At 32.1% G+C, this 16224-nt stretch overlaps 1 protein-coding gene across 1 annotated transcript; it reads right to left on the bottom strand.

Annotated features, from left to right (window-relative positions):
- Window positions 1–8566: 8566 nt before the first annotated feature.
- On the bottom strand, window positions 8567–15705 carry LOC112020927 ((-)-germacrene D synthase). Its single transcript, XM_065765045.1, has 7 exons — window positions 15517–15705; window positions 14255–14534; window positions 13570–13942; window positions 12216–12434; window positions 10156–10291; window positions 9829–10077; window positions 8567–8915 (listed from the first exon to the last, which is right to left on the bottom strand). The coding sequence occupies exons 1-7, from the start codon at window positions 15643–15645 to the stop codon at window positions 8622–8624; spliced, it is 1680 nt and encodes a 559-aa protein (XP_065621117.1). The 5' UTR covers window positions 15646–15705; the 3' UTR covers window positions 8567–8621.
- Window positions 15706–16224: the final 519 nt, after the last annotated feature.

The following is a 16224-nucleotide window of genomic DNA, read 5'->3' as shown; positions in this document are numbered from 1 at the left end:
TTCAATTGAAATCCAATTTAGAATCTAATTGAAATCTAATTAGATTTTCTATCAACTTTGGTTTTTAATATATATATATATATATATATGGTTGAAGTGACATATGATTTCACCTTATGTGACACTATGTCATCCATGAGTCTGGCAACCACCGTGCAAGCTCTAACCATTTTGGGTTTGCTAAACACCCACTTGAAGGAATCATTTGTAACAATGTCTCCCATTCCAACCAACGATGTGGTTGCTAACAATGAATAGCCAGATGTAGCAAGTGCAATCTCCATATATTCATCCATTGTAGGTATGTATTTTTTGTGGAACCATTTGGCTTCGTCAAAGTAGGCTCGAACTTGATTCTTCATCTGATACAATGAGAAGTTTACAATCAGGTTAACTAAGTTTACAACATAGTCAACAGTTCTTGATTTCTTTCCTTTTTCCTCTTAAATGAACAATAATATTCTAAATTTATATTTATGGTACTTACTGCTTCTATTGCATATTTCACACGGTCTGATCTTCTTTCACCTACTATTTCTTCCATCTCACAATAAACATCTAAGAGTGCCTGATAACACACTTTCATGTACTCCGGAAGTTTATCAGTGGCACTAATGTCCCACCTGTAATACATGGAGGCAAACAATCCATGTCAATTGGTTCTTCTAATTAATGTAAACTAGTAATTTACCGTGCGACGCACGCACAGATAATTTAGTAATATTTTATGTAAGACGATTTTAGAAAATATTGTATATACATTATAAAGAAAAAGTAAACTAAATTAGAGTAAAAAAACATATATTTTTGAGATATTAAAATTTAGTTTAGTAGCCTCACTACACATATGTAGCATTCACAAGGTAAGTTTTTTTTTTTTTTTTAAAATCACGAAACCAAAAATAAATGCTAAAGAGTAATAGGACTATGAAAATTATCTAATTTGTGCTGTGTTCCCAAATTGCATATCATGTAATGAAAGTATGTCTAGTTTTCTCACCGTCTTCTACTCAGTGATGTGTGATATTAAGACATGGTGTGAACAAGTGCATATGCATTTGTCTTATAGATAATTTAAAACTATAATAGAATATGGTTTTAAATTGCACACCAAACATTCTCTCTACTTATATACCCAAAATAAAAACTATCCAACCAAATTACCCAACCTAAATCATATTTAAGCCTCTAATTTAAAATGAAAAAATAAAATAAAATAATTACTCGTAGGGGTTTTGGCAGCTTAATGGTGGTGAGAGGTCAGTATGACGGAGGTAGTAGCCTTTCAGATTCCTCTTTCTCTCTCTTATAAATGTTTTGTCAAACTCAAGTCTTTTATTTTGATAATAGTGAAATAATTAATATTTTTGTATCTCTCTATCTCTCTCTATGGCCTTATTATCTAGTTAGTTATTACTATTAGTCTTTATCTAGTTAGTTATAGCTAAAATACATGAAGAAGAGAGAAATATGTGGTGTAAGCTCAAACAATTATTGATACATTAATGAGATAACATTAAAAATAAGTTAACATAGTTATTACTATTAGTTCTTAACTTCCTTTTTTTTTTCTTTTTTTCTTTTTCTTTTTTTTCTTTTTTTTGCTTTTGCCTTTGCTTTTAATACTAAAATAGTGGGTATGCTAAAAGACGTAAAGAAGAGAGAAATGTGTGGTGTAAGCTCAAACAATTATTGACAGATTAATGAGATAATAGTAAAAATTAGTTAACGTGAACTTTTGGGTAATGGTAAAGAATATATAATGAAAAGAGGTAAAAAAATAAATAAATAAATAAATGCAAAATTAGAGCGTCACATATATATATATATATATATATATTGATTAATTGTTGGAAGAACTATCAAATGATTGAATTTACCATATTTTGACATATTTTTTGGACATAAGATAATTTATATTGGAACCATATCTCTACTCTACCGCACATTAAAGTTAAAGACCTTATGTGTTGGATCATATTTATTATGAGGGTGTTTGGGCCTTCACATAATTAAGGAGTGTTAGATCAAAATGATTGAATTGATCCTTTACTAGGAATTTAAGGTTTTAAGACGTGGTAAATTCTTATAAACCATGCGAAAGCATAAAGCAATGATAACAATAAGATATGACTTTTAAGCTAAAAATCAACATTGCCTCTAAAAATTTCTAGAACTTCTCTATCAATCTCTCTCTCATTGGAATTCTCTTTGAGATATCTCTCTAGAGTTCTCTTTTGTAGAAGTAAATTTCACTTAAACCGGCTTACAACACTTATAAATAGGGTGTGATTATGAAGAAATGTAATTGGGAAAATCTGAAAAACTGATCTTATTAACTTTAGCTTATGCCTTATATACAGTTAGTATCACTAAGCTTCAATAACAGAAGCGGTTAGGCCTAATAACAGAATAACAAACTCTCTCACGTGCAGCTCTCACGTGTTATCACTTACAATGAAAACTAACAGAAGCTACAAGTCGTTTTCTACTAATGATACAAATATAAAGGCTAAACTACAACAGCTTCATCTTCACATATTTTATCTTGGACATCTGCTACTTCTTCTGATCTTCATGCTTACATACACTGCCTTGATCTTGATACTCCCCCTCAAGATGGACTTCAGGTTGATAAATGTTGATAAGTCCCATCTTGGATAATAGTTCTGAAAACTGTTTATGACTCAAGCTTTAGTAAGCAGGTCTGCTAACTGGGACTGAGTTCTAACATGAATCAGCTTGACAACCTTCTCCAACACTTTATTCCTTACAACATGGCAATCAATCTCTATATGCTTCGTTCGTTCATGGAAAACAGGGTTAGTACCTATGTGGAGAGCTGCCTGACTGTCACAGAATAGCAATGCTTCCCTACTGTGGTTGACCTGAAGATCCTTTAGCAAATAGAGAATCCAAACTATTTCACAAGTGGAGACTGCCATTGCCTGTATTCTGCTTCTGCAGAGGATCTGGAAACAGTAGACTGTTTCTTTGATTTCCAGGAAACTAAGGAATCACCAATGAATATACAATATCCAGTGACTGACTTTCTGGTATCTGGACATGAAGCCAGTCCGAATCTGTAAAGCCTTTCATGCAACTCTGATTTGGCTGAGAAGAAAATGCCTCTGCCAGGTTCATTTTTCAAGTACTGCAGAATCTTCAGTGCTGCTTCAAGGTGTGGTTTTCTTGGTTTAGCCATAAATTGGCTTAATTTGTGAACTGCAAATGTAATATCTGGTCTAGTGATGCTTAAGTACAATAGCCTTCCCACCAACCTTCTATACTGCCCTGGGTCATCAAGTAATAAACCTTCATTTTTGCTGAGTTTGAGATTTGGATCCATAGGAATTTTGACGGGTTTGCATCCAAGAAGCCTGCATCTTCTAAGATCTCAAGAGCATACTTCCTTTGACACAAGGAGATGCTTTTTCTGTCCTAGCTACTTCCAAACCAAGGAAATATCTTAATGCACCAAGTCCTTTAACTGAAATTTCTGATTCAGCATCACCTTAAACTGATCAACCTGCTCCTTATCATTGCTGGCTATGAGCACATCATCAACATATACTAACAAAACAATGAATGAATCTCCTTGTTGCCTGGTAAAGAGTGAGTAATCTGCCTTGGACTGAATGAACCCAAGCTGGATCAGTGTGCTTGAAAACTTTGAGAACCATTGTCTTGAGGCTTGTTTAAGGCCATAGAGAGACTTGTTCAGTCTGCATACAAGTTGCTCACATGCTCCCCCTTGCTGTGAAAACCAGGTGGAAGAGCCATGTACACTTCTTCATGTAAGTCACCATGAAGAAATGCATTGTTAACATCAAGTTGGCTAAGGAACCAGCCTTTCACAGCAGCCACAGCAAGCACACACTTCACAGAAACCATTTTGGCAACAGGACTGAAGGTTTCAAGGTAATCCAATCCTTCCTTTTGAGTGAAACCCTTTGCAACCAGCCTAGCTTTATATCTTTTCAATAGACCCATCAGCTTTATATTTAATCCTATAGACCCATTTGCACCCGATAGGATGTTTATGAGGAGGCAAAGGAGTGACAGTCCATGTGTTATTGGCCTCCAAGGCAGCAATTTCAGTGTCCATGGCAGCTTGCCACTTAGGATCAACTACTGCTTGGGAAAAAAACTGTGGTTCTGTGTTGGTACAAATTGAGCAACAAAAGGATTTGTAGGAAGGGGATAAGGTAGCATAAGAGAGATAAGAAGAAAGAGGGTGTGAAGTACCTGATTGGAACTGATTGGCAATGGATGCTGAGGAAACTTGGTTACAATGATAAGCCTTAAGGTAGGATGGAGGTTTGGAGACCTACTAGACTTTCTAGGAGCATCATGATACACATTTGGAAAGCAGGAATATCATGATCAAGAACATCAGTAGTAAGATGATCAAAGGCATCAGGAAAAGCCTGGTCATCTGTGTCAAGATCATGATGAATTTGGATGAAAGAATCAGCACTGACAGAGGGAAGAGAATCAGCACTGGAGGGAACAGAGGATAAAATTAAGCCAAAACCTCAATTCATTAATGAAAAAATATCAAAATTTTTGAACTTAAAATAAATAAAAAATTAAAAAAAAAAAGAGTTAAGTAAAGATAGACTTACATAGAAATTTACACTGGTGGATTTTCTTGTATCCAATTTCAATCTATCTATAAAACTTGTTGATAAAAATCATATTATATATAATAAAAAGGCAATAAATACACAAAATCTATTCAATTTGATGAAAGAACAAAAAAAATTTACCTGCAAGGTTGTAGGTAGGGCAAAAAGGAGAAGAGAAGAATATAGCAAATAATTGTAGAGTACATAGTAGAAATAATAAAACACCAAAAAACTGTGTGTATATATAGTGGGAATTTTAGGTTGTGAAAAATATGATATGAACAAAAAAAAAGTAATTTAAGTAAAACTCAAATACTTTTTTTTTTTTTTACTTTATTATTAGGAAAAAGATGACATAAGATGCAAATTTATCCATAAAAAAAAAAAGTAGGAAAAAAAAATGCAAGTTCTATCTTTTTTTTCCTTTTACGTTTTTTAAGAAGCGTAGGCAAAAAAAATGCAAATTCGATCTTTTTTTCTATCTCTCTTTTTTATTTAAATTCTATCCTTAGGTAATTCTATTCTATTGATTTTAGGCTTTGTTGATAACATTTTAGATAAACACAACTGTTATTGTTGTAAATCAGATACTACTTTCTTTCATTACTTGATTTTTCATATTTATCCAAAAAATATGTATATATCTATTCTTAAAATCTAAAAATTTAAACTTTTATTATATATAATATGATATGATATAGATTATTAGATTACAAAACAACATAAATCTAGCCATTTTTTTCTCTAATTAATCTAAAATTGTCGCATCTAATTCAAAAAAATAATTTTTGTTACATAACTTCTATAGACTCATAGAAGTAGCTCTCTTTTCATCTAATAAGAAAGCAAAAAATACACATGAAAAAAATAAATAAAAAATAATAACACCAGAGAATAAAATCTACATAACCATTCTAAAATCATAGTTTCCTTAACATGACAATCCTCTACAAATCAAATCTCACTACATCAAAACAGCCGTCGTCGTTTTCTAATAAATAAATTTTAAAAAAAAAGGTCATATTAGAAACTTTACCGTAGATAGTGTTGCTAGGATTCATAAAATCATATTATATATAATAAAAAGGTAACAAATACACAAAATCTATTCAATTTGATGAAAGGAAAAAAAAAAAAAAATTACCTGCAAGGTTGTAGGTAGGGCATAGAGGAGAAATGAAGAATATAGCAAATAATCGTAAAGTACATAGTAAAAATAATGAAACACCAAAAAACTGTGTGTATATATAGTGGGAATTTTAGGTTGTGAAGAAAATAATATGAACAAAAAGAAGTAGTCTAGGTTAAACTCAAATACTTTTTTTTTTTTAACTTTATTATTAGGAAAAAGATGACATAAGATGCAAATTTATCCATAATAAATTTTTTAAAAAAAAAAGTAGGAAAAAAAATGCAAGTTCTATCTTTTTTTTCCTTTTACATTTTTTAAAGAAACATAGGAAAAAAATGCAATTTTGATCTTTTTATTTTATTTTACGTTTTTTATCTCTCTTTTTTGTTTAAATTCTATCCTTAGGTAATTCTATTCTATTGATTTTAGGCTTTGTTGATAACATTTTAGATAAATACAACTGTTATAATTGTAAATTAAATACTACTTTCTTTCGTTACTTGATTTGTCATATTTATCCAAAAAACATGTATATATCTATTCTTAAAATCTAAAAATTTATTAAAATTTCTGCAATTTGGTGGAGCCACTTAACACAATCACAGCCTCTAAAACTAACTTTTATTATATATAATATAATATGATATGAGAGAGAGAGAGAGAGAGAGATAAACAAGCTAATGGCCCTTATTTAAGAGTGTGGGCCGAAAGTTATTTTAAACTAAAGTGGACCTAGGCTTACTTAAAAGGAGGGTTGAACTTGAACCTAAATATTAAAAGTGGGCTCAAAGGGACTAGGGGAAAAAAAAGGTGGATTTCGGACCTGGGCTTGGTTCAAAAGCTGATGGGCTGACTGGGTTAATGTCCAAAAGTCAAGGTCAGGTCGAGCCCAACCCATTTCTCTTAAGTCTTCTCCCTTGGAGCACTAGCATTGGTTGTAAACACCTTCTAGTTGCTATTTTACAATCAAGTCACCTAAAACTCACTTCATCTGAGTTTGTAAATTTAAAAAAATTTGCAACCTATACCACCTTAAGGTTGTAAGAAAAAATATTATTTTAATTTTGTAATTATGTGTAAAGAGAAAAAGAGAGTGAAAGGAAAAAGTGAAATAATAGTATTTTTTTTATTAAATAGTTTTTATTTTTTTTAATTAGGTTGTATGTAAAAATTAAGACGTAGAGTTAGTTATAAAATAGGTTGGTAAAAACTAGGATGCAGAACATTAGCATTGGCATCCCCGGTGCTCATGCTCTTAACAGCTTAACCTAAACGTTTCTCTCGTGGTCTAGAATCTTCTCCATGTCTCTAACCTTCTACTCTCTCTCGCTCGACCCTCCATGGCTGACCACCATGGTCAGCCATGCTCGGCTCTCTGGCGACAAACTGGCACCAGAAACAGCGAACACCACCACCACACTAGTGGTCTCCCTTCTCAAAACCTCGGTCTAAACTTGACCCAGAATAATCTAAGCAGCTTCTGTGCTTGCGTGTGTGCGCTTCGGTGAGTAGGTAACAGAGGAAAGAAACAATCTATTGTAGAAGTTAGAATCACAGAGTGTGGGTGTGTGATTTGTAATTGTGTGTGTATTGTGTACAGAGTGAAAATGCAAATATCACACAGAGATTGGAAAATAGAAAAATGGAAGATGGGTTTAAGGTTTACCCAGTGGATGTAACCTTCTTATTCTTCATTTTGTTCTTATCCATTTTGTTTGATGGTTGTTGTTGATTTGTTAGCTCCCTTGTTGCCTTGAATCTATTCGTTCTTTCTACCATTTTTATTAATCTTAGGCTGAAAGAAAACACAGAGAATAAATTAGAATTCAAGCTAAAAACAGAACCAAGAAATGAGCAAGGGAAGAAGATAGGAAGCTCATTCTGTTGGTTGTGCTCTATTTTTTTTTTTTTTTTTTTTTTTGGCTCCTACTCCTTTTTCATTCTTTATCTCAATTGCTTCTTCTTGCATCTCTTCTCCTTCTTTGTTGTGTCCTGGGTATTTCGTAGTAGGTTTGTGAAGGGTTTTTTATGAGTTTTTATTTGTGAAGGGTGGAATGCTAGATTTTTCTTGGGCCATTTTGTTTTGGAAAGATTTGGGATAGGAATTTGGCTAGAATTTTAAAAATGTACTAGATTCCCAAATCAATTGTCCTACGACTACCTTGCAAGGAACATAAAAAGCTTATTCTTTTAATTGTGACGACGTTTGTTTCCAAGAATCCTCATTCCAATTGAGCCCCTGATTTTGATGTAGTCATTACTCTATGAGTTATTGGATCGTCTAAATCCCCCATCCCCCTCCAAACTAACTAGCTCCCAATGTTTGGCGTAGCATGTTCGGGTCCATGGTGATCTAACTTGCAATTATCAATAACCAAGGTTACCAATCTATAGACAAACTCTTATTTTGCTACAAGTTAGAGATGTAATCAATTGTGTGTGTGTTTGTGTATGAGTGAGAGAGATTGGGTGCAATTGTGTATAAAATCAATTAAAAACTATTAAAATTTATAAATATTTTCTTCAATAAATATTCCAACATATAAACTTGTTATACATTTATTTTATTTTTTATTTAAAAAATTATTATAAATTTATTTATAATGTCATCGATTCGACTACCTATTTGATATCAATTAAACTACTGAACTAAGAACAAGTTACCTTTCTAATTTTTTGGTCAGTCTAGTTTTTAATTCCATGGTTTCTTAAGGCATCACAAACATCTTTGAAATATATATATATATATCCTTTCAAGGGCAAATCATTATGTTTAGATGAGTGTAGACTGTGAAGCTATACATCTAGAACATAACCATATCAAATTATTATTATTTCAATATTGCATAGGTCCATGCTTATAACGGTACAGGATCAATGAGCAAAGATGTTACAAAATCTTTGAGCACAATTCCAGCATTTGTGTAGCCATCTTCATCCTTATACACAACATCCATCACACGTGTAAGGTTGAGAATTGACATTATAATTGGCTTGGAGACAATAGTTGGATAGAGGCACTCTTCATTAATGTCCTTCCATGCATTTGCAACTTGTTTGCGGAGCTCATTAATTGCATCTTCTTCTGTGGCACCATATTGTGCCATGTAACATTCAACAGCCGAGGCAGTGTGTCCTCTTTCTTGCTCAAACTACAATTAATTGAATTATTATGTTAGAAAGGCATCACGTGATTGGAATATTGTAGTAATCGATCGAATCATGCTTCCAAATTACAACTATTAGGGCTAAAATGGGTATTTGCCCATTTCATCAAAACTTTTCAACAAAATGCTCAATGTTTGAAATTATTTAGGAAAATGCCCTTTTTTTTAAACTCGATTTTCTAAAAATTGAGTTTCAATTTAAAACTGTTTTTGGACAATCAAGTTATAGGGAACTGAAAATTTAAAAAAAAAAAAAAAATTCTAGAACTCTAGTTCCTTGAAAAAATTCAAGTGGAACTCAAGTTCCGAAGAAAAAAAAAATTTCTAAGTACAACTCTGCTATAACTCGATTGTCCAAAAATCGAATTTTACATTTGAAATTCGATTTTTTAAAAATCAAGTTTCAAAACAGGGGCATATCTCTAAATAGTTTCAGACATAAAGCATTTTGCTGGAAAGTTTTACCGAAATTGGTAAAACCCAATTTTGGCTCAACTAATAGTGCGTAACTCTATGCATACGCACGAGTACAATTAAAAACATTCACAATTACATGATTCAACTTATACCCTTTTTTTAGAAGATATTTGAATTATACATGATATTAACTTACACTTTTTTTAAACCATGCATTTCTAAAAATATGTAATAGTTTTCTCATTATATGTATATATATATATATATGCTTTAGAATTTAATTGAATTTAGACTCTTTAGTTTTTATACCCAATAATTTATATATCACAAAAATTAAAAAATTAGGTGAACGTAGCACAAAATTAGATTTCAATTGAAATCCAATTTAGAATCTAATTGAAATCTAATTAGATTTTCTATCAACTTTGGTTTTTAATATATATATATATATATATATTGTTGAAGTGACATATGATTTCACCTTATGTGACACTATGTCATCCATGAGTCTGGCAACCACCGTGCAAGCTCTAACCATTTTGGGTTTGCTAAACACCCACTTGAAGGAATCATTTGTAACAATGTCTCCCATTCCAACCAACGATGTGGTTGCTAACAATGAATAGCCAGATGTAGCAAGTGCAATCTCCATATATTCATCCATTGTAGGTATGTATTTTTTGTGGAACCATTTGGCTTCGTCAAAGTAGGCTCGAACTTGATTCTTCATCTGATACAATGAGAAGTTTACAATCAGGTTAACTTTAAATGAACAATAATATTCTAAATTTATATTTATGGTACTTACTGCTTCTATTGCATATTTCACACGGTCTGATCTTCTTTCACCTACTATTTCTTCCATCTCACAATAAACATCTAAGAGTGCCTGATAACACACTTTCATGTACTCCGGAAGTTTATCAGTGGCACTAATGTCCCACCTGTAATACATGGAGGCAAACAATCCATGTCAATTGGTTCTTCTAATTAATGTAAACTAGTAATTTACCGTGCGACGCACGCACAGATAATTTAGTAATATTTTATGTAAGACGATTTTGGAAAATATTGTATATACATTATAAAGAAAAAGTAAACTAAATTAGAGTAAAAAAACATATATTTTTGAGATATTAAAATTTAGTTTAGTAGCCTCACTACACATATGTAGCATTCACAAGGTAAGTTTTTTTTTTTTTTTTTTTTAATCACGAAACCAAAAATAAATGCTAAAGAGTAATAGGACTATGAAAATTATCTAATTTGTGCTGTGTTCCCAAATTGCATATCATGTAATGAAAGTATGTCTAGTTTTCTCACCGTCTTCTACTCAGTGATGTGTGATATTAAGACATGGTGTGAACAAGTGCATATGCATTTGTCTTATAGATAATTTAAAACTATAGTAGAATATGGTTTTAAATTGCACACCAAACATTCTCTCTACTTATATACCCAAAATAAAAACTATCCAACCAAATTACCCAAACCTAAATCATATTTAAGCCTCTAATTTAAAATGAAAAAATAAAATAAAATAATTACTCGTAGGGGTTTTGGCGGCTTAATGGTGGTGAGAGGTCAGTATGACGGAGGTAGTAGCCTCTCAGATTCCTCTTTCTCTCTCTTATAAATGTTTTGTCAAACTCAAGTCTTTTATTTTGATAATAGTGAAATAATTAATATTTTTGTATCTCTCTATCTCTCCCTATGGCCTTATTATCTAGTTAGTTATTACTATTAGGGTAAAGAATATATAATGAAAAGAGGTAAATAAATAAATAAATGCAAAATTAGAGCGTCACACACACACATATATATATATATATATATATTGATTAATTGTTGGAAGAACTGTCAAATGATTGAATTTACCATATTTTGACATATTTTTTGGACATAAGATAATTTATATTGGAATCATATCTCTACTCTACCGCACATTAAAGTTAAAGACCTTATGTGTTGATCATATTTATTATGAGGGTGTTTGGGCCTTCACATAATTAAGGAGTGTTAGATCAAAATGATTGAATTTATCCTTTACTAGGAATTTAAGGTTTTAAGACGTGGTAAATTCTTATAAACCGTGCGAAAGCATAAAGCAATGATAACAATAAGATATGACTTTTAAGTTAAAAATCAACATTGCCTCTAAAAATTTCTAGAGCTTCTCTATCAATCTCTCTCTCATTGGAATTCTCTTTGAGATATCTCTCTAGAGTTCTGTTTTGTAGAAGTAAATTTCACTTAAACCGGCTTACAACACTTATAAATAGGGTGTGATAGTGACCAAATTTGTGAGTGAAGAGAAGAAAATCATCTTGATGGCAGTACCTTGGTCTCTAAAGAAGTGAGGTGTGTGCTTTAGAGGTGTGTGCAGGTGTATTTAAGTGAGTGAGTACATTAAATAAAAAAAACCTAGTGTGTGGAGTGAAAGTAAGGTGCCGTGTGTGCACTAGAGTCACAGTGTATGCAAGTCAAGCATTATAGTTTGTGAAGTACTAATGAATAGCCTTAGAGTATTGGTTTAAAAAATATTTTTATAAACTTTTTATGAGAAAAAATAATAATAATTGCTTCTTTTTTTTTTTATTTGCATCCTTTTATATTTTTCATTAAAGTAGTATAAAAATTTTCGTTAAATGGTCCATTATCAAATGCTGTAAAGACACCCGTTGACCAAACCCAATTCAGTTTTCAATATAAAAGTGTTTTTGTTTACGTGTTTTGTTAAATACTTTGTTATCAAAGCTTCTGCTAATTTAACATTTTACTCATATAACTGACGGGGAAAGTGTGGCAATTTATCTTTAACCATGAAAAAAATAAAGCAATGATCTTAAGATGTTAATTAATTTCAACCTCTCGATTGCTTCAGTAAAGAGCTCAATCTCTTCAAAAGTGCCATACACATCATAGATGTCATCGATAGTCGAGGTCATGGCTATCACTTTGGTTAGTATCCTCCTAGCATGGAAATATTCAGGCTCGAAGAACACTCCCAATATCCAAAAGTAGCACTCAATCACTCTGTCTCTGATAAAGGGTAACTTCTTTGAAAAGTTTAATTCTTTCCACCACCTACAAATACAATTTAATTGAATCATGTAATAACAAACTCTCTCACGTGCAGCTCTCACGTGTTATCACTTACAATGAAAACTAACAGAAGCTACAAGTCGTTTTCTACTAATGATACAAATATAAAGGCTAAACTACAACAGCTTCATCTTCACATATTTTATCTTGGACATCTGCTACTTCTTCTGATCTTCATGCTTACATACACTGCCTTGATCTTGATAGTGATAGTGACCAAATTTGTGAGTGAAGAGAAGAAAATCATCTTGATGGCAGTACCTTGGTCTCTAAAGAAGTGAGGTGTGTGCTTTAGAGGTGTGTGCAGGTGTATTTAAGTGAGTGAGTACATTAAATAAAAAAAACCTAGTGTGTGGAGTGAAAGTAAGGTGCCGTGTGTGCACTAGAGTCACAGTGTATGCAAGTCAAGCATTATAGTTTGTGAAGTACTAATGAATAGCCTTAGAGTATTGGTTTAAAAAATATTTTTATAAACTTTTTATGAGAAAAAATAATAATAATTGCTTCTTTTTTTTTTTATTTGCATCCTTTTATATTTTTCATTAAAGTAGTATAAAAATTTTCGTTAAATGGTCCATTATCAAATGCTGTAAAGACACCCGTTGACCAAACCCAATTCAGTTTTCAATATAAAAGTGTTTTTGTTTACGTGTTTTGTTAAATACTTTGTTATCAAAGCTTCTGCTAATTTAACATTTTACTCATATAACTGACGGGGAAAGTGTGGTAATTTATCTTTAACCATGAAAAAAATAAAGCAATGATCTTAAGATGTTAATTAATTTCAACCTCTCGATTGCTTCAGTAAAGAGCTCAATCTCTTCAAAAGTGCCATACACATCATAGATGTCATCGATAGTCGAGGTCATGGCTATCACTTTGGTTAGTATCCTCCTAGCATGGAAATATTCAGGCTCGAAGAACACTCCCAATATCCAAAAGTAGAACTCAATCACTCTGTCTCTGATAAAGGGTAACTTCTTTGAAAAGTTTAATTCTTTCCACCACCTACAAATACAATTTAATTGAATCATGCATGTTGTCAACGTGTAGTGATGCTCAAGCTTAAAAATATTAACTCAACACTTGCAACTCTTAACATGTATTAATAACTAACCTTGCAATGTCAGAAAGTTCCTTCTGGTGCATTTTCTGCAGTATGTTAAAATCTGACTTTGCAAAGGTATGAAGAATTTTATCATGTGAAGAATCTTCTTGGTAGATAGAAAAGTAATGCCTTGCCTCTAACCTTGGTAATCCTTTGTGGATAGGCTGCTTTAAGGCGTGACTTACTTGTGCTGCAAGAGGAGTGCTTAAGTGCGATGCTACAAACTCAAGATGTGTGGTAGTGAATACAAGAGCGTCGTCTAGTATATCTTCCCCATGGACCCTGAGATGTGTGGCTTCATACAAGCTTAACATTGCCCGCGCATCATTGATAAGTGAGTCCTTGAAATTCCCATTGCTATCTTTGAATTTGGTGAACTTGTCTACATCATGATCCGATTACATGAAATGATTAGAATAATATAAAAAATTTTAAAAATATACTAGCTCAATAATATAGGCTCAAACTCAATCCTACCATATGTGCATGATATAAAATTCAAGTGGCTGGTTCATGTTTGAGCACATTTAGGTGTATGTACAAACATTAAATGTGACACTTGCTCCACATTTACTATAAAACTGACTGTGCATATTAAGTTTCCTTATAAATGGTAGCAGAATTGTATAAACTGAAAAAGACAAACAATCATTTTCAAAGACAACAAAATAAAGAGAGGGAAGGGGGAACTTACCACATGAAATGTAATAACCTTGTTGTCTAAGTAATCGAAATTGGAGAGCAACAGTATAAAGGTCATCATCATTTTCTTGGTCATCATGATCAAGAAGCGTTCTGTGTAATTGTTGCAAAAAGTTTTCAATCTCATTTTCAAAATGATAAGACACGCCTAAGCGTTGGAGTACATCAATCAAGTTTAGTTTTTGTGAGGGCTTCTCAACCGGGGATGTTAGCATACACATCACCTCTTCCTTCAATTCCTGAACTTGTTGCTTCAAATTGTTCTCAGTTTCCTACATGAGCAATTAAATTAATGAATTACATATGCATTATGTATCATCAGTTGAAGGTGATATATATGCTCCAATAAAAAGCTTAGTTTATTAAATTTTATACATATCTTGTTCTAACTTCTAAGACTTAAGTTATGTGGGTTACAATAGGTTGACAACCAAGGTAAAACTTAGTCATTTTTTATGAATGGATTTACGTGCACTGAAGGTGAACAAAATTTAAACGCTTAATTGAAATAAAAAACACAAAAATAAGCTGTACTTTACATGTATACACAGACTCATCAGTGGCAGGGACAGAGCAACTGTTGGACATGGAGAAATGCCCCAAACCACCCCCCCCCCCCCAAAAAAAAAATATATATATATATATATATTAGTATATACATATATAGGTACTAATTTTAGCAATTTTGTTCTATAAATTACACTTCCCCCCCCCTTAATAATTTCATTGATTTTTTAAGAGCAATACTATAGCCACAATTTTCTACAATACTTGTACAAATTGTTGAGGTGGCAAATTTTTATTGGTTCACATTTTGGCCACCATTTACATTATTTTTTTGCTTACCAATAACTATTCACCATATCAATAATTTGTAAAAAAAGTTTGTAACTCTAGAATTTTTCTCATTTTAAAGACTAAAAAAAAATATAGATCTAAAATCTAAAACAAAATATACAAGTCCAACAAGAAATAAAAATAAAAATACATATAGTAAGGCTAAAAAAATTAAGCCAAAAAAAAAAAATGGTTCTTCAAAAAATTTTAAACAAAATAATTTTGTTCATATCCAGTAACAAACGCACACAACAGAGACAAAATATAAAAAATAAAAACTCTCAATGGCAAAGCAACAACAGAGCTAGAGGCTAAAGGCACCACACACAACTAATAGCAAAACCACCTTTCTAACTCTAAGATCTTACTCTATCCTGCTCAAAGGTCATCATATTGAATTAAAGTAAGCATTTTTACCAAGAACTCAGAAGCATATGTGAGGAAACGATCACCCCAAATGCTAGGTTGAAAATTTGCTGATCGACGAATGATTTGTGGCATATCATTTTTGGCTGTGGCAGCTACTGTTGAAACTTGAGAATACATTTTCTTTACCAAATATTATTTTATGGAATAACCGAATTTGGGCTTTAGTCGAACTGTGAAACCTTTTTAGGTGATATGAAAAAAAGAGTTTACGTACTCCAGTATTTATAGACAATACCATTTTTAGAAAGAGGTTACGTACTCCCACCTGAATCACGTTGTCAAAAAAAAAAAAGGAGAAAGATATGACAGAAAGAGGTTCCGTACTCCAGTTTTTATCGACAATACTATTTTTAAAAATTTGAACCTCCCACCTGAATCACGTGGTGAAAAACAAGAAAATTCACTGTGCCTTTTGCGACGCAATGACCCACACATCCATGATCCATGGCTTTAGATGTTAAATTACCGATTATGAGCTAGTGTGGAAGAGATAATGATCGAACTTAAAGCCTTTCTCTGATATCATATTAAATTACCGATTATCCCAAAAGTTTAAGTAATTGAAATATAATAAATTTTATCATTTAACCACATACTTCTAACGTTAGGCTGCTAGTTCTACAAGGATTCTACACCCTCAGCTTGTCCTTCAACGACTTACAAGGCAACTCTACGCGAAATATATACATCATGCTC

Source organism: Quercus suber, unplaced genomic scaffold (assembly GCF_002906115.3).
Source record: "Quercus suber isolate HL8 unplaced genomic scaffold, Cork oak 2.0 scaffold_603, whole genome shotgun sequence".
Lineage (NCBI taxonomy): Eukaryota > Viridiplantae > Streptophyta > Magnoliopsida > Fagales > Fagaceae > Quercus > Quercus suber.
This window is presented reverse-complemented; position numbering and strand designations above follow the sequence as displayed.